An 18,682-nucleotide genomic window follows, 5' to 3' on the forward strand; every position below is an offset into this window, starting at 1 on the left:
CCACTGAAGTCAATGGGAGTTTTTCCACTGGCTTTAGTGAAAACATTTTTAGATCCAAGGTCTCTCTTGCCTAATCATTTCCCTGCCATTGCAGGGGGGCCCCAGGCACTGGTTCACCTTGCTACTTCCTATTGTCTGTGTGTAACACAGAATAGTCTAGTCTCCTGCATCTACTTCAGTCTAATTTCAGTTGTTGGGTTTAGTGTGCAGGTGTTTTGGTGGCCAGTGGTTTACAGGAGGTTAGATTAGATGATTGAGTGGTCCTTTCTGGTTTTAAACTCTATGACTCTAGTAAACCTGTATCTTGCTATCTCCATTGTAAAGCAAAAGAGAAAATCAAATACCCGTCATTTGTTACATATTGAAGTATAATGGAAGCAAGAGTTCCTTCAATTCATTGCACTGATCTCCTTCTGTACCCCATTTAAATAAATAAATAGGAAAGCAGAAAGTAAATAACTGATGACATGCACTTTGGCAAAGTAGTAAAAGATATCAGCAAATAACATGGATAGTGATGTCACTAAGATTATTTGTTAGTAATATCATTGTTATTGAAAAAGCTGAGGTATATTGCTTTGTCAGTTATTCCATTTCCGTACACATGAGGGGAGAATCACTTCTAATGTAAATGATCTCACAAGGTCTAACAGAAACCAGCACTGTTGGAAATGCAGATGGTATTAGCAAACAAGACTTAAAAAAAAAAAAAAAAAAAAGTGAAGGAGATGTTCCAGGGTTGAGACTCTGAAATTAAGGGAGAAATAATTGATTGAATTTATCCCTAGCATTAGAGGGTGCAACACTCATTGTTGTCTATGAGAGTAGCAACATCTTATGCCAGGTTTGAATTTGACTCACTGTTTATTAAGATTATAGCCACTATTGGGATTAAACAGAGAGACACTGGGAGGTGAGATTGGGGGAATGTGGAGAGGAAATTACTTTACTGAAATAAAATTGTACTGAAAAACTCCACTATTTAAAACCAGTCTGGCTATTGTTTAGTATTCCAAAGAATGAAAATAAATGTTTAAAGAACACCATCTTTCTTACCTGCAAAGGTCATTCATGCAGCTAGAAATATATGAATAAGGGTCTATGCTTTCATGACAGCTGAGAAAAGGAAACTGTAGGAGTATTTGGCATTTGAAGAATATGGCCTGTGCATTTTTTAAAACAAATCAGTTAAATAACAGCGATCATATACTTCATGATACAAATATTATTCTTTTTACTTTTGTTTCCCCAATTGGGTATCCATTACATCCCTTTTAGAATGAGAAGATTCCCCCATTTTCTCCTATCTCCACTCTTTTGCCCATTATATCACAGTCCCTATTCTTCCCAGACCAGTTTTGGTTGGACTGAATTTCTTCTATAGCCCCTCAACGCTACAGCTAACCTGGCCAAAGTGACAAAAAGCATCCTCTTCCACCCACAAGCTGAGCATGTTTCCCCTGCAGTACTTTAAACTCCTCAGATAATAAAGGGGTAAGGCATCAGGGCTGGGAATTAAACCCATACTGCAATGTGGCAGTGAATAACCCTGTAAGTAGGCCAGTGGCAGATCCATTTAATCCATTGTTCTTTTAATTTCATCCTATACAGCTCTTCAAAAATTCTTATGAAAGGTTGCTACATTAATGACAGGCCTGATCTAAATCTTCTCATTCCCAATGTTTCAGTGTTTAGAGCCAGTGTTTTGTTTAGAGCCAATCTCTTCTCTACATGCTTGATATACTCACTATATTTTTTCTGATTCTGATCTTATTTATGTTGTTCTCCCTCATGTTCTCTAACACTGCTGTAGTTCCATTGATAGCAGCGGAGTCAATCCTGATCTTCACTAGTGTGAGATCAGTATCAGGCACTTTGTGTGAAAGTCCTTTAGGAGTCTAAAGAGTCTCATATATTATCAAGTTTCAGAGTAGCAGCCGTGTTAGTCTGTATCCGTAAAAAGAAAAGGAGTACTTGTGGCACCTTAGAGACTAACAAATTTATTAGAGCATAAGGTTTCGTGAGCTGCAGCTCACTTCATCGGATGCATACAGTGGAAAATATAGTGGGGAGATTTTATATACACAGAGAACATGAAACAATGGGTGTTACCATACAGACTGTAACAAAATTGACCATGAAAGGTGAGCTATTACCAGCAGGAGAGCGGGGGGGCAAGGGTGGGAGAGGCTTTTGTAGTGATAATCAAGGTGGGCCATTTCCAGCACTTTACATAAAAGAATAAATGGACACAAATCAGACGTCAAGAATTATAACATTCAAAAACCAGTCGGAGAATACCTCAATCTCTTTGGTCACTCGATTACAGACCTAAAAGTGGCAATTCTTCAACAAAAAAACTTCAAAAACAGACTCCAACGAGAGACTGCTGAATTGGAATTAATTTGCTAATTAGTGTTGCTAATTAACTTCGTCTTGAATAAAGACTGGGAGTGGATGTGTCAGTACACAAAGTAAAACTATTTCCCCATGTTTATTTCCCCTCCTACTGTTCTTGTAAAGTGCTGGAATGGCCCACCTTGATTATCACTACAAAAGGTCCCGTCGTGTGTGTCCCGCCCACCCCCCCCCCGCGCGCTCTCCTGCTGGTAATAGCTCACCTTTCATGGTCACTCTTGTTACAGTCTGTATGGTAACACCCATTGTTTCATGTTCTCGGTGTATATAAAATCTCCCCACTATATTTTCCACTGGATGCATCCGATGAAGTGAGCTGTAGCTCACGAAAACTTATGCTATAATAAATTTGTTATTCTCTAAGGTGCCACAAGTACACCTTTTATTTTCATGTATTATCAATAAAGAACATGCAGATGACTATATTTCATTTCTTATGCACCTATATAACTGGTTAGAAAATATGATTTATTAAATGGGTGCCACAACGTTTGCCTTTTAAAATATTTTGTCTAATTTTAAGTCAATCATTCATGATTTTTTCATTTGTGTTGAATTTCAGGTCTGTGCAGAGCCATAAGTATTTTGGTTTGGGAAGGGCTGGGCACTTTACTATAAAATGATTGGAAATACATAAAACAGGCTAGAGAAGGTGAATCACTATAACCACATCCAATATGAAAATGTACACTGACCAACTTACCTCAGAGGACTCTGTGTCAGTCGAGCATGGACTAGAAAAATCTGAGGCAGTAGTCACACAAATTGCATCATCTGGGGTTTGTACAGACCAACTGTTTGCAAATACAGCAATGTCTTCTGTATATTCACCTACTTCAGAAAAACATCGAACAGAATCATTTTCCACAAGAACAAAGGTTTTTCTGTCAACACAAAAGCCGAGGAACCTCTCGAATGAAACATTAGAATTATTTTCCGAACAATTTAAATGTACTTACTATAAGATATATTCAATTATTAGTTTGGGATCTTTACAAAATTATTTTAAATTTCAGTTCACCTTTTATGCCATATTTAAATTCTAAAATGAATTAACAGGAAATGTCTAGTTTTTCAGGAAATATGGTTGTGGTAACTTCATAAGGAGTCAAAGGCAGATTTCTTACTATGAGGATTTGTTTGTTTTTGGCACTTCTTTAATACATTTTATTTAAGGATCTCTATATATATTTTGGGGAAAGTGGGTATAATAATCTCTCCTGTCCCTCACCCGCCCCCTCAAAAAAAAATCCTACCAAAACAAAACACTGCACTACATACACAACTCCCCCTTTGAGAGAAGATGAGAGAAAGAACAAACCACATGTGACAGAAGCTAGTCACATCACTTAAAGCACTGCTGGAAGGTACCAGAGACTATGGTGAAGAGGGAGACATAAGAACCAGTATATAATAGAACAGCATTCCACAGCTAAGGAAACAGATGCTCAAGGCCAAGCAACAAATCAAGGTCAGAGGGAAGAGACCCCAGGTTTTCTGATTCCCGTTGTCCTGCTCTAAGCACTGCATACCACATTTACTTCAAGTTCTTAAATGTGCAAAAAGACTGAAACAGGTGCATTTCCTCTACTTTGTGGGACACAGCAGCAGTTGATACCAATACCAATCAATAGGTCAGAAGCCAGGGATACTAAAATGAGATGCATCTACAATTCCCTTTATCAAAGTCTGCGTACATTGTCTCCAGATTAAACCAGCTCAGGACACAGAAGATATTGGATTAAAGTCCCTAAATCAAAATTTAGAGCAGGTCAGAACATTTCTGACAAAATTAAATTGTGTCAAAATATGCTGTTTGAGCAAAGCAGAAATGTTTTGTGGAGACATATTGATTTTGACAAAGTTTTCTTCACCAAGGTTTCTTTGATCACTGAGGCTATCTGGTCACTTCCAACCAGAGAGAGAGACGCTCACAATTTATATAGCCTGGGGTCTCGACAATGGCCTGGGATGTGGGAGAATCTGATGGAGGTAAAGCAGGGACATAAACATAGTTCTCCTACATGCCAGGCCAGTGCCCTCTGACTCAGGCTATAGAATGAGTCTCTAGCTCTCTGGTCAGAAGAGATCCAGTCTCTGAGTCTCAATCTCTTTACTTCCTCTCCCACTTCCACCTCGCGCACAAGCTCTGTACCTAGAAAACCTTCCTGAATCAAACAGCCCAGGGTTATACTCCAAAAAAAGACATTCTGACAAATTCTGTTTTATATTCAACATTCTAAAAGCTTTGCTTTTGTTCCAGTGATGAACAAAACCAAATTTTGAAACCTCAAAAGTTGCTGTTAAATAGAATTGTCCTCCTCTGGGCAGATCTATCAAAATGAGTAAGGTGTCATATAAAGCAAAACAAAAACAAAAAACAAACAAAAAAAACCCCAGTAACAACAAAGAGATGGTGTTTAAAGTGGCCATTAAGAAAAAGAAACAAAAAACAGAATAAGATTCTGCTACTATTTTTTGAGTATTCAGAATCTGTAGCATGCCTTTCAATTTCTCTCATTTTTTTGTTTGGGGAATCCCCATCTGGATTCATTTTTGTATCTTGAATAGTTTTAGGATTGTAGCATTGTCCTATTTTTCCACTTGTCCCACTGTATTTAGCAGTTTATCATTACTATCATTAGAAATGTTGAATTCTTAAATTTACTTTCTACTACTTTGGTAGATTGTGAGGTATGTCTAATGCCCCAGCAACACTACAGCCATAACCAAGTCAGGGACCTCATTGCAACTGTGTCCAAGACTTTAGTCCACTTTCAGAGACCCTACAATTCTGAACTGCATTGCCATATTGGAAGACAGTCATGTCGACAACAGATCCCCAGATCTGGTTCTAGCTGTAGTGTAGCTGGGGCCAATGAGAGTAATCAGTCTGCAGACTACAAAGAACAGTTCACCTTACATTGCTGGTGTATGGAAATACCATAAAGGATTGATGAGAGTTGGAAACATTTAGACAGAGTTGCAATTTATAAGTATTATAAACCCACCACATCTTATTCTTGTGAAAAATATCACAACAGATTGCTTCTCATTTGCACACACAGTGTCAGAGTGCAGTGTTATAAACTCAGTTCAGGTTTAATTTTTAATGTGATCCATAACTCTCTGACTTCTAAAAGACAGGAATTCTGCCATTACAGATGCCAGATTATAGTGCCATTAGTAATGTGTAATGTTGAAAGTGGAGACAAAAAGCAGTGTTTTATGATAAACAGTAAACTAGAGAGACATTGAAACTACGTTTTTAACTCTGTGTGAATCAATGATTTTTTAAAATAATCATTAGTTTTAACTGGCCAGATAATGTACGATGCTTTGGTACGCGGACGTCAAATGTCTGGAACAGAACAAACAGTACCATGTCACTGAATAACTGGAGGCTGATACATGCACTGAGGAGGGGATACAATCAGTTTCTACTGGGCAGAAAATAAGGCTATGCGCACACACATAAACACAGCAAACTGCTTCTCACTCTCCTGGCACAATAAATAGTACCCGGCTATCACCCAAGAGAGATGTGGAAACAGGGAGAAAAATCAGGGTAATATTGAGATAAAACTTGTGATTTAAAAAAATAGCCAATGTGAGAAACTAAACTCTCCCTGTAGTTTGTTGCAGTGGTTAAATACCATTATTACTTTTACTTATATCCGGGATTGTTTGGGAGAAACTGCTCCTCTCGTGTTCCCAACCTTCCTCCTCTTGTTTCACCAGCTGCGAGCTGGTGTCTGCTCTAAACAAAGGCAGCATAGAACTCTTTTCACTTGGGTGTGTGTAAAATATTATCTACAGTAGACAATGGCCAATATAAAGTGTTGCCTAGAGAAAATACTATTCAGTTGAGGAGAAAAGCTCTTTTAACTTTCTCCAGCTCTGGCACCATTGCTGAAATCAACAGCACAACCTCGCTCTCTCAGATGGACTACAGTGATGCCATTGGATTATTCATCTTCTTAAAATGTACCATCTGCCCCCACAGCAAAGTATATTAATAAAGGTGTAACAATGGGAAAAAAATAAACTTCCTCAACAAGGTTTTTCAACTTTCTGTATTTTACCAACCAATAAAACAGCAACATATTATTTAAAATAACTATGTAGATCCATGTGCTGAGCTACTGCCCTTTCCAAATATTAATTTGGGTGGGGTTTTTTTACATCATTTTGTTTTCACAAAAACAATAGTATTTTGATCATTAAAAGTATGTTTATCAATTAAATTAAGCACATGCTTAAGTGTTTTGCTGAACAGGAAAGGACTTAAGCATATACTTAAATGTTTTGTTGAACTAGCCCTACTCCTTAAAATTTATGACTGGGGAAAGTGGAGCAGACCCTATATAGTCTACTCAAATGGCCTGAAAATAAATTAAAATGGATAATAGACACAACCTTTTAGAGCACATCCTCATATTTATAAGACAAAAGGACCACAGAATCTGTTTTTTTACAAAGGATCTCTTCACTTACTATTTTGTATTATCAGATCATCAGATTTATTGCCATTATAATTTCCACACAGGCCACAAGGTTTCCCTTTATGTTCTTCTGTCAGTTTAATATAAATACCAGTGCTTCCATCCCAAGCAAGAGAAAAACCAAAGGTAGTTTTCACCAGAATATAGTCGGCCAGCCTCTCAATGAAAACATTTCCAATTGTCTGAGGCAATGTCAATCTGGAAAAACAGAATAACCCATTTTAAACATGACAAGTGAGGCTAGAACTAGAAGAAGACTACATAAAATGTCACCTAACTCATCAGATCTCTTCCCCGTGTGACCTGAAGGTCTGTTTACTTTTCTGTCAAAAATACATTTTCAGTATCTGTCACTCCTCTTACTTTGCGCAATCAATTCAGTGAAATGGATTATTTTCTGGCACATAAACAATCAATATAGAATTGATGTGTAAACCAGAAAGAACCCATCTTGACTTTCAAATCCCACAGTGCATTTGCAGCACTGCTGTGTTAGGAAAGACATGTTTTTACTTGTAAACTGAATAGTTTTGACATGGAGTCATTGACAGAGACATTAAGCATGGGACCCATTAAGTCATTTATACAGTTCCTTTTTAGAGTCTAACTGCACTTTTAATTCATTTGTAAACAGAAGAAGCAACAGGTAGATGTGCCCAAAAACTTTTTAAAATATCAGTAAATGACAGGGTAATTTGGAGCCATATCCTTCAAGTTTTCAATACAAACAACTCCCTTTGAAGCCAATAACATTCTGTGCATTGAACATGTGTAGAATAAGACCCTTGCTATTCAAACCAAAGATTAAATAGCACAGAAAATATTATTAGCCATTTACAGTATATCCTCCAACATGGCTGTAGCTCTGTCCAGTAAATGGGGACAGCTATGTTTGGATTTCCATCAGACTCTAGTATTGCAGAATCACTGTCTTCAAAGGTTGCTGCTTTTGGGATTAATGGCAATATCCTTGTAGCTACCAGGTGTAGCAACTCAGATGTGAGAACACCAGATCTACTCACACTTATATCTGATACAAAGAAGGGTATACCAGATAGAGTTCAGGGGTTGGCGTATCTCAAACACTATTTTGGGTCTCAAAATGGTAATGCATAAGGAACTTAAGGACCCTGATGAACTCAATTTGGACTTCTCTACAATGGGGCAATGCACTCAGCCTGGACAGTGACTGACTCTCATGTTTTAAATAATATCAGGGTTGACCAAGGTTTAACCAAGACTAGCTAACACCATTTTAAAAAAGAAATCCAATAGTTAACTAATAACACCACGCATTTTCCCAGTGTAGAAAAACTCTTTCAGTCAAGGGACAGACATGTGAAGAATCAGAAATCAGATGCCTTGTAGAGGCCGACCACTGAAAATAGCAAAGGTAACAGGCTAACTCAGACAGGTGTGAGTGAACAACTTGCTAAACATTTCAATAGAGTTAAGTTCCTTTAATCAAATCTGAATTTGACTTATAATTATTAACCTCTGTGTCTTGCCGTATGACCTCTGAGGGTATGTCTTCACTGCAGAGTTATTCCAAACTCTTACTTGGTATTGCCCCTAGTCCCTATCCCATCCACACACAAAAACCTCTCCCCTGAGTTTAGTGGTACTTTCAACCCAGGCTAGCTGGCGTGACTATGGGTGTAGATTAGAGCGTAGGCTCCACTTTCACTCGGGCTGGTAACTAGCCCACTTTGCAGTGAGGATGCAGGATAAATCACTCAAGTGCCTTCCCACAATTCCTCCCTCTGCACTCAGAAGGACAGACAAAGTTCTCCCACAATTCAATAGGGAAAAATTCAGAGTGTAGCTTCAGCACAAAGAACCATGGGATATGCCTCCCAGAAGTCATAGTGACATACAATGGTGAATGTAGCACCAATGAGGACACAATACCTCAAGCAGAACCTTTGCAGTGTGGCTGCTCACGTCTTGGCTAGGCTAACCGGGGCACTCAGAACCAGGTGTAGATCACTGGGGCTAACTATGTAGCACAGCTAGATTTGGTGAAAGAATCATAACTTCCTAATGCCAATACTTCATTTCTGTGATAAGATGTTCCAGAAACAGTCAGTTCATTTACCTGATTGATTCTTTTTTTACTTCTTGTCCCACAATAACTATTTCTTCCTGGCTTGCAAAAAATAAGCTGATTGACCGCAGACAAGAATACACCGAACCATCACACTGGGGACTGTTATGGACCTTGAAAGGAGAAAAACACACAGATGCACTAACACCAAATGTGGTTTTCTGCTCAATATTTACATACAACTCTTAATAAATTTACACATATAATCTTTTACATATCTACACACCTCTCACTGAAGGACCCCAAAGAACTTTAGAAATAAATATTTAAACAATACAAGGGCTTACTAATACAGGTATATACATGGTTAGAAGACCACTTTGCCCTCCACTGCTATGAAACCCAGTAACTTTTTAACAGCACCTGGCATCATTGCACAGTAGCTTAAGACAGAAAAAGGAACTGGAATATTTTGTCCAGTTGAAACTGCAGAGAATTTAATTTAGGAAGAATATAATTACCTAGTTATGGGTTTGGTACATATCTTATGAAAAGTGCAAGTGGGCCTTTACTGCCCAAAGGTACATATCCTCTGGGAGATGGGACCTCCAGCAACACAATAGCCCCAGCACCATATGGCCACTCTCAATATTGACCTAGAAAAAACACTAGCATCTATTGAATCATCAGCATGCCTTCCTGCAGAAAGTAGGGGGTTTTTTGGAGGTGTTCCATCCAAGTATTGATTCTGCTTGGTCCCTCTTGGTTTGAGAGTTCTGGCAGGACAGTGTCAACAACTTATACCAGCAACAAAATGCTTTTGCCAGCACAGAAATGCCATCAAAAAATAATAATCACCCCTCTAACTGACATTACTGTACCAACACAAGTTTTTTCATGTAGTCCTGCCCAAGGTAAATAAGCAGACCCAAAAAACCCTAACATATTCTCTAGCATAAAAGTTTAGCTCAGTGAACATCTCCTCTCCTAATCAATTTCTCCTAACCTCTTTTCAAATCTTTACACCAGGGATATCTGGCAGCCTCTTTGATATGAAATCTTATGTGGTCATCTATGCCTAAAACTAGTCCAGTCCACCTGTCCTGGTCAAACCACATTTAACGTAAGTGGAATCTCTATATTTCACAAAACCTCCTCAATTCACATTTGTCTCTATAACTACTACTTGCAGTTTTACTAATGTGTCGTGGAAACAATTTCTTTATCACAGTTATCAGAGTTACTATCTTTGGAATAATACCAGTCTTAACCTCATTTGTATGTAACAAATGATGCTATTCAACATTTGACATTAGAGCACTGATCACTAACATTAAATGATTCAATCTGGGGCTAATGAAAGAGACAGTAAACTGTTTTGAAGTCAGGAGTAAATTTCTCCATGTTTGCCTAAAGAGATCATTTTATAATACAGTTTACTTTATATTTCAGAGATTTGTTATTGCATGTGTACTTACAGAATTTTTGATCAGCACATTCTATAAATCTAAAAAGGAAATAAACTACCTTTTGATCCATTTACTGTCTCTGTTCTTTTTGTTATGCTATAACACAAGTTCTATGTTATATCAATATTTTGCATTTCATTTCAAAATCCATATTCACACACTTACCCATACAGTGTACTGAGGTTCCGGAGCACTACAATCTTTTGCAAAAATGTAGGAACAATTTCCCGGAAAATAATAGTAGATGCCATCAAATGTTTCAAAGTGATACTGCCCCCATGATTTGCAAATTCCATCTCGATCCTTACCATCATTAGGTACTGGGGAGAATAAATAAGATGAGCTTATAAAAAGCAAAATAACAAAAAAAGTACACAAGTGTCAGGGACATGTACAAAAGTAAGATATTACATGCATAGTAGATAAGCATACATCAGCACAGAAGCTAGTTTTATTTATCATTCAAGAAATGAGATTAAGACAAGTTTTAAAACTCTTAGGGGGGAACTGTGGACCAACAAAGCCAATGGAAATGTTGCCATTGATGTCAATGGAGCCTGGATTTCACCTTTAAATTATAACTAGGAATGGACCAATGAGTAGAACTGGGCAAAAATTTTGGACCCAAACTTTTTTTTAATGTAAAAAGGCAGATTCAATCAATCATTTCATGAATTCATGTCGATGTCACCAATTTGTTGGGGGGCAGGGGGAATCAAAACTTTTTATTTTGATATTTTTAAACTAAACAGTATGATTTTTTCATTTTGAAACATTTTGTTTTGAAATTTTCTTTAATTTTGGTTTTAAAATTTAAATAGATCTGAAAATGGTTGAAATTGAAACGTTTTATTTCAAATAAAACATTTTGTTTAACACAAAATGAGTTTTGTTCTCAACTTGTTGAAATTGCCAGTGAACCAAAAAAAATCCATTATCCACAAACTCTACAAAGGAGAGGATGATCATATCATATTAGGTTTAGGTCAGTGTTTGGTGTATGGGCTCAGGGTGAACCAAGGCTAAGACTTTGGTTCAGTTTCAACAGCTGCTTTGGCCTACAGTCTCAGCTGACGAAAGTCAGTGCAGCTCCACTGAATTCAATGGAGCTACATTGGTTGACACCAGCTGAGGTTCTAGTCCTGACCTTAGAAAGTCCCTCCATGGCTGCTGTTGCATATATTCTACAGAGTCTGAGGAATCAAGATAGGGACTAACAACTTCTACCCCAATTCTACTACCAATAGATTGAACCTGCCAAAACTTTTCCCATTAAAATATCTGAACATCCTGTCTTCAGAATGGGCAATAGGGCATTGTAAGTGGAAGTGCAATGATACTTTTGGTGACACATTTAAGTAAGTAAAAGCAGATATGGTACATTATGATGCACTGGGATACTATTACAGGTATTAATAAAATTCAGGAACATCTGATCCTCTTCTGTACTCCCATATCTCACTCTGAAATATAGCATTTGAGCCAGCCTCCTTTTAGAATTACAGCTTGATTATAAGGCAATTGCAAAAGTGCTCTGAACAGGTATTATTTGAACAAATTCATCCCTAAATCTCACTCTAATCTGAAACTCAATTCCGTTGCCGATTCCTCAAACTTACCAATTTGGCACCTTTCACCATGAGCCTGAAACATCTGACAGTCACATACACCCGCCTCTGTACAAACTGCTCCATTAAGGCATTCTTGAGGACAAAAGCCTGAAAGAAAACATAGCAGCCTTCTAGTATGCACTGAATTTTATCAACATGCTGAATAATTTGGATGAAATCTTTCTATTAACTAAAATAGAACCAGTTATTACCTAAAAAGTTAACCAACAGCATTCTTAGTTTCAATGTTTATTTCATTTCATATTTTTATTGTTTGGTAAGAAGATAGTTTGAAGATTTGTAAACTAACAAGAGAGCAAAGGTCAGCCTCCTCCGAGTAACTAAAAGATCAAGTTCCCACATAAAGAAACAAAATCCCAGTAGTCTTGCAATAGAAATATACAAGGGGCATATTATACTCATTGACTGAGTTCAGCACAAACTGTACATCTGCTTAGCTCCTCCTTATTTATAAAGGTTCGAGTGAAAGGTATATTGAGGCTATAAATCCCTATGAATATAAAATTTTACATAGCCAAAAACAACCACTACCAACCATCCCCTTATGCTAAAAAAGATCAGTTAAAATTATTATTTCTGTTTGAACAGTTGAAATTTGTCATGAACTTAAAATTGCATGAGAATTAGTTGTTTTCTATTCCAGTTAATTTAGCAATTTTCTAAAATGATAAACTTTTTAATGAAAGTGTATAATATGCAACCGTTCAAAAAACCTAGACCTGATACTTTTCCCATTGGTCTTATTAAGAGAGATGCATCGAAAACAAAACGCCACATGTGAGTGTCCCAAATTTGGAAGATGGCGCAGGGTGGGAGGGGGGGCGAGAGGAAATCAGAATTTTGCAGGTAGCTGCTTTCCGTATAATGAGCCAAACTAAAACCCTGGATCCAAATATCTTTGAAGCTGGCAGGGTTAAAAATCCTCCTCTGGATTTTGCAGCTGGGGAACATCTTTACTTAAGTTTTTTGCTACTGCAAAAAGCAACACAAACAGGGCTAAAAAACATCATATACCCAGCCTCAGAGAATCCATGGTAAAGCTCCTAGTGACCAAAACGGGAACTGAATTGAACCATTGAAGTAAAACCATACAAAGTAGTCAGCCTTGCCCCACAATTTTAATCTTAATTGTAAAATGTCCTTTTTAAGGCAGCACATAGACTTTATCTTTGTATTTTTTCCATATTAAAGTTATTTTTCAAATACTTATGAATACAAATACCATTTGAAAATATAGACCAGGCAGAGAATACTATCTCATTCTCCCATTTGACTTGCAAGGAAATGCTTTTAAAACTAACAACACTAGATGCACAATGATTTGTATTCATTGATATGAAAGAAACCAAAAACTCCATCTTGTCTTAAGAAAGTGTCAGTGTTCAGTCCATTTGATCATTTTTGCATGCTGGATGCTAGATAACAGTGATGGGAATGGATCATCTGTGAAACCCCTCAATTCACTCTGAACAAACTGAAGAGTTTGGTTGACACTTAGAATCTTCTAAAAGAGGCTTTAGGTTGGTCTTCCATGGACAACTGCTATTATCAATCCCGCTCAGCATACCTACTCAACCTGACAAGGCCCAAAAGTGACACACAAGAAAACTGGGAGTGGAAATAACTGTAAAGCAATGAAGGATTTGTTTCATTAGGTGCTTGGGTGCCACATTAACAGGTACATTAGAAACTGGTTGTTTTTAATAACCATTTTCTGTGATTTAGCAAGTCAGAAGTACAAGTTTCCATAACAAAATTAGATAGCACTGGGTTTTGCATGGGAGGTAAATACTATCAAAAGTTATACAATCTCTGGTAACAAGGCATAGTTGATGGGTAGATGGCATTTTACTGAAATCCTTTCAAACAGGTAGTGAATTACTAACATGGTACTGACCTTCTGATGGACTTTGACCCTGAGTAAGGTCCCCATGAAGGTGAGGCCCAGCAGAATCTGTTCCAGTCTATCCGAGAAACAAAAAAGCAAAACCAGAGTGTTAATACTTCATAAACGGTCTGACTAATTCAATTCTAGGGATTTTGCAGGACAATTAGGATAGGACAATTACTTTAATACATAAAATGATCTTGCATGTACACAGAGCTTTTGATTCAAGAGAATCCCAAAGCACTTTGTAAACACTCGGTAAAATTGTAAACCACATGTAAGGAATTACTTTCTCCATCACAGCGATCCCTGGGGTGGAACACAGCAACAGAGATATCAGAAGAAGGACAAGGAGTATAGCTCACTGAGATACTAGCACAAGACAAGCCATCTGTCCCAAGCAGGCACTCAGCACTTTATGTGGTTTCCTAGCATCCCAGATTCTAACCTCCACACTCCGGGGGGAAGGGGAGGGTGCCCTTCTGCCCGTGAACAAGTTGCTTCCTCCAGGACTGGCAAATGGTGGTAATTTGTAGGGGTTTGTGTCTCTCACTGACGCACAACAAAATCCTAGTGCATAGAAGAGTGAGAGACTTTAAAACTAACCTTAAACTCATCCCAGATGGAATAATTGTCAGGTCTGCTCCCTGACCTCCTACCTCCCTGAGTTATCTTAACAGCAATGGAACTGGAGAATGGTCTTCGGAGGCACAGGCTCTGCCCTGGGAACCTGCTGCACAGCTCAGGAGCGTTGTCGCAATAACAACACTATTTGCAAAATTGTTCGGCTATGGTTTCATTATTGTGCTTTTCACCAAACAGCCACTCCCAAGTTTCTGTTTGCTCTCACAAAAGATTTAACAAAGACCCTTCCTCCCCCGACCCCTGGTGTGTTAGGCTGGGCAATTCATGAAGCATTTTGCAAAGAATGAATGAGGCTGTGGATTTAAGTTTGACGAAAGCAGGTATGGAAAAGCTTCTCCTCCTCATCCCTGTCTTGTTATTACCATTTCCATTCTCCTTTACAAAGACCTCATTGTGACAACAGCAAAGCCCCATTGCAGAAAGGAGGGGGATTTTTGACCCTCTTTCTTTCTGTGGTATAACCTACCTCAGCTGCTAAGAGATCTCTTTTCTGTCGAGTTGCATTAAACTGGTTTCTGGAAGAAAACAAAAAGGATCTTGTATAATCAAAGGTCCCTGAGCAACCTGAATAAGTGGTTCCCTAGGGAGAGGTGTTTCTCTCTGATTTCCAGCACATTATCAAAGAGGTCTTTCTTGGGTTAACATTTAAAAAAGTGACTTTTTTCTTTTCATAGTCTCATTTTACAAAATTCAAGAGTGCTTAGACCTCTGCTCTTAAACACAGGCTACTTGTTCAAGAGGGTACCTGGTATTTATGGGGGAAGGGAGATAAGCAAATTGGGCTTATAATATGGGACACAAAATAGTGTAGCTCTTTCATTAGGTGCCTGAATAGTACACGTGTTGTTGAGGTGCACCAGTGCTATTTGTATGTGCAGTGGTCGTGGTGTTAAAAGTGTAAGGTTACCTTCCAGCGGTAACTAAATTACAATAGGCAATAATTAAATTAATTTCAGAAATAATGGCCTCAATCTACAAAATGCACTTTGTTTTATTTAATAGGCCAGATTTTGTACAATATAGTGTGTGATCACTAGATGTACTACAAGTCATTAGATGTACAGAGCTGAGCCCTAATCCTGCTTCTACTGAATGGCAAAGTTTCCATTGACTTCAATGGGATCAGGAGGATACCCTAGTTTTGGTTTGGTTTGAATTATTACATATAACTTGCCTTGCAAGTGCTTTTTTCAGACTGAGAAAATGAATTATCATTGAGACAATATTTATTGTATAACATGTTTTATTTGTGGGAAATTCCTTTCTGTGTGTCACTAGAATTCTATTATTTTTATCCTGAAACTAAAATGATCTACTGGTATTTAATTAATGTACATTTTATCAGATATGAGAATAGTCACATAAGATACTCATCCTGTGAACTTACTTGAGCCCCTGAGGAACACCATCTTTTTGTGATTGCTAAAGAGGTGCACTTGTTTTTCAAAAAACGATTTGCATGTTTAATCACCAGCTCTTTGGGAAGAGTTATTAAACAGAAGAAATACTTTATGTCTAAGTTACTAAAAGTTAGAGGTGTTCCGCATTGGGCTATATTGTATTTCCTATACTTCCATCCTATCAGACAAGCCTTATTGATTTCACCAATATTTGCTTTTTAAAACCCTGCAAATGAGGAACGCACACTCACCTTGGTGTTCTTCTCAAAAGAGAAAACTCGCAATAGGATTCTGTTGGATAAAAAGTAATGGAATTAAACCATTTTTTTCTCTATTTCCTTCTGCGCATTTTGCATGCAGACAAATGTTGACCTGACTTTGGTTTTAAGAAACAAGAGTGAGTTTTGTTCTTTAGAAGAGGACAAATTACAGTAAGTTTTCCAGAAAGCATTTATGCAGCCTATCTCCCTGCCAGCAAAGTTACTCCCTGCCAGCAAAGATAGAAACACTTTTCTTCTGAGTGATTGATGTTTTTCGTCTTCAGAAATTGATTGTGAGAAGTGCTGAGAACCCACAATTCCCAATGGGCCTGATCCTGCAAAGTGCTAAGCACCCTTGACTCCCATCATCGACAGTGGAAGTCGTGAATGCTCAGCACCTTGCAGGATCAGACTAATGCTTATCAGACTAAAGCTCAGGGTGCTAAGAACCTCTCAGGATCAGGATTCAATGAAGCTCCCTGTAATGCTTTTCTGAACATAATACTTCTAAACCTTTAGTCCAATATGTTTAAATCTCTCTAGATTTCATGCAGATTTACTTTCATTTTAAGAATATTTTTACTTTCAAGCTATGTGAAAGTCACAATGCTTGAAAAACTTCTGTTATCCTCAGAAATCATTTTTCTAAGCTGTCTATGGTATCTATTATTAGCATGTGTGATGACAGCAGCTGGGAGTTTCTATAATCAGTTTGCCAAATATTTACTCTAGAATTATAAAAAATGTTCAGACACACTGCAGGTGCAGTCCAAATCTTGAGCAAACCCATTTCCTGTTCATAACAATTAAGCCTACATCAATCTGATAACACATTTGACAATAATGAGAAGCAAGAAAGCCAAGAAAAATAATTCTGTTCTTTACTAATCATGCTGTATAAAATTCAAGCATTTTATTCAGGTAGTCTGAATTTAAAAAAAAAACAAAGTCATTTTTAGTTTCAAAAGCAGTAAAAGTGTGTGATGTAAAGATATTAAGTCTGTATTACTGGTTTGTTTGTTTGTTTGTTTAATTAGGCCATAGGATAAGAACTATTTGCTTTACAGTGAAAGAAAAATAAGTAACCGTATTACTAAATTGTTAAGAGAATTCTTTCTAAAACGTTTTTAGTGTAAAAATTGAGCATAAAAGTTCTTACCTTGCAAAGAGAACAGCAGAGAATGAACCAAGAATACACTCCAAGGTATCATTAAATTGAGTTTTCCCACAATATTCATTTCAGTGTAGCTTCTCAGTATGAAATGTATCCAAATTGGTGGCCTGGAGTATTATGGCATCTTAGAAGTATGTATCTCTGGGGTGTTTAAATCTTTTATAAATTTAGATAGCAGAGAAATTTAAATAAGGTGGGGTGGGGGGGGGGAAATAAAAAATAGGGGACAGGAGAAAAAAAAGAAATATCAAGCTTCCCACCACATCCAGCTTCTGGAGCTCTGGAAATGTTGCATACACCTTTTTGGCTGTGCTTCTCTCATTAGTAATGCATGGTAACTCCTTACCAGAGCCTGTATTAGTTACACTTACACTAGACCTGCAAGGCTTATTCCACTTTTGGACTGAATCAACCCTTTATAACATTCATGGATAGTGACATGGAAAGAAATTTTGCCATGTCATGATGCTTTGAAAGATTTTTTCAAACAGTTGTCATTTCAAGTTTGTGTGTTTTGAAACTTGTGCTAATTAAAATTGCTTCCCTTTCTACCTTCTATTTATTAAAATGAAAAAAAACTTTTAAGTTCAAACTTACAATAATGTTCGTGTAAAACATACCATTAAGTAGTTTGACAAATATATTAAAAAATTCAACATACATTTTAAATGAGAAATTAATTTCCATTAAAGAAATTACCTGGATTTTAACTACCTAATGGAAGCAAATAAGTTTTTTCCTTCTAACATTCTGATAGTGTCACAAAAGAACACTGCACAGCAGTTGGTAATTTGTTTTTGTTTTGTTTTTTTAAATAAAATGTGTTTTAAAAATCTCACAGATAACTGAAAGGGAAAACTATATGCTTCATCAAAATCTAATGTAAACAAAGGAAAGACACTACCTCATCTAGCCTACCCCTAGAACTACCTAACCTTCCCTTCAAATGAACTGCAGATTTAAAAAATAAATAAATCTGTATATCAAAACATGTACATTACTATGATCGGGTGGTTGCTTGGATTAGTAATGTACCTTCCCTTCCTCCTAGCCTTTCCATAGCCCATTTAGTGTTTGTCATTATGTCTTAATTTAACCCAGGGTCAAACTGTGTGTAGTATTCACTGGCATACCATTCTTACTGATTGAAAATTCCTCAGTGTAAAAGACAAGGGGTGAAATCTTGTCCCAATGAAATCAATAGGAGTTTTGCCATTGACTTCAGTGGGGACAGGATTTCACCAA

At 37.3% G+C, this 18,682-nt stretch overlaps 1 protein-coding gene across 1 annotated transcript in view; it reads right to left on the reverse strand.

Annotated features, from left to right (window-relative positions):
- OTOGL (otogelin like) overlaps window positions 1–17,501 on the reverse strand; it is a gene marked incomplete at its 5' end in the record, with an annotated part of 129,145 nt that extends 111,644 nt beyond the window's left edge. The window contains 10 exons of the mRNA XM_084634033.1: window positions 1,057–1,163; window positions 3,122–3,252; window positions 6,916–7,121; window positions 9,022–9,143; window positions 10,605–10,759; window positions 12,059–12,157; window positions 13,968–14,034; window positions 15,070–15,118; window positions 16,255–16,294; window positions 17,423–17,501. Coding sequence (XP_084490159.1) covers window positions 1,057–1,163; window positions 3,122–3,252; window positions 6,916–7,121; window positions 9,022–9,143; window positions 10,605–10,759; window positions 12,059–12,157; window positions 13,968–14,034; window positions 15,070–15,118; window positions 16,255–16,294; window positions 17,423–17,501 — 1,055 coding nt within the window. The remainder of the gene's footprint in view (window positions 1–1,056; window positions 1,164–3,121; window positions 3,253–6,915; window positions 7,122–9,021; window positions 9,144–10,604; window positions 10,760–12,058; window positions 12,158–13,967; window positions 14,035–15,069; window positions 15,119–16,254; window positions 16,295–17,422) is intronic.
- Window positions 17,502–18,682: the final 1,181 nt, after the last annotated feature.

This window comes from Lepidochelys olivacea (assembly GCF_965140295.1).
Source record: "Lepidochelys olivacea isolate rLepOli2 genome assembly, chromosome: 1".
NCBI classification, from domain to species: Eukaryota; Metazoa; Chordata; order Testudines; family Cheloniidae; genus Lepidochelys; species Lepidochelys olivacea.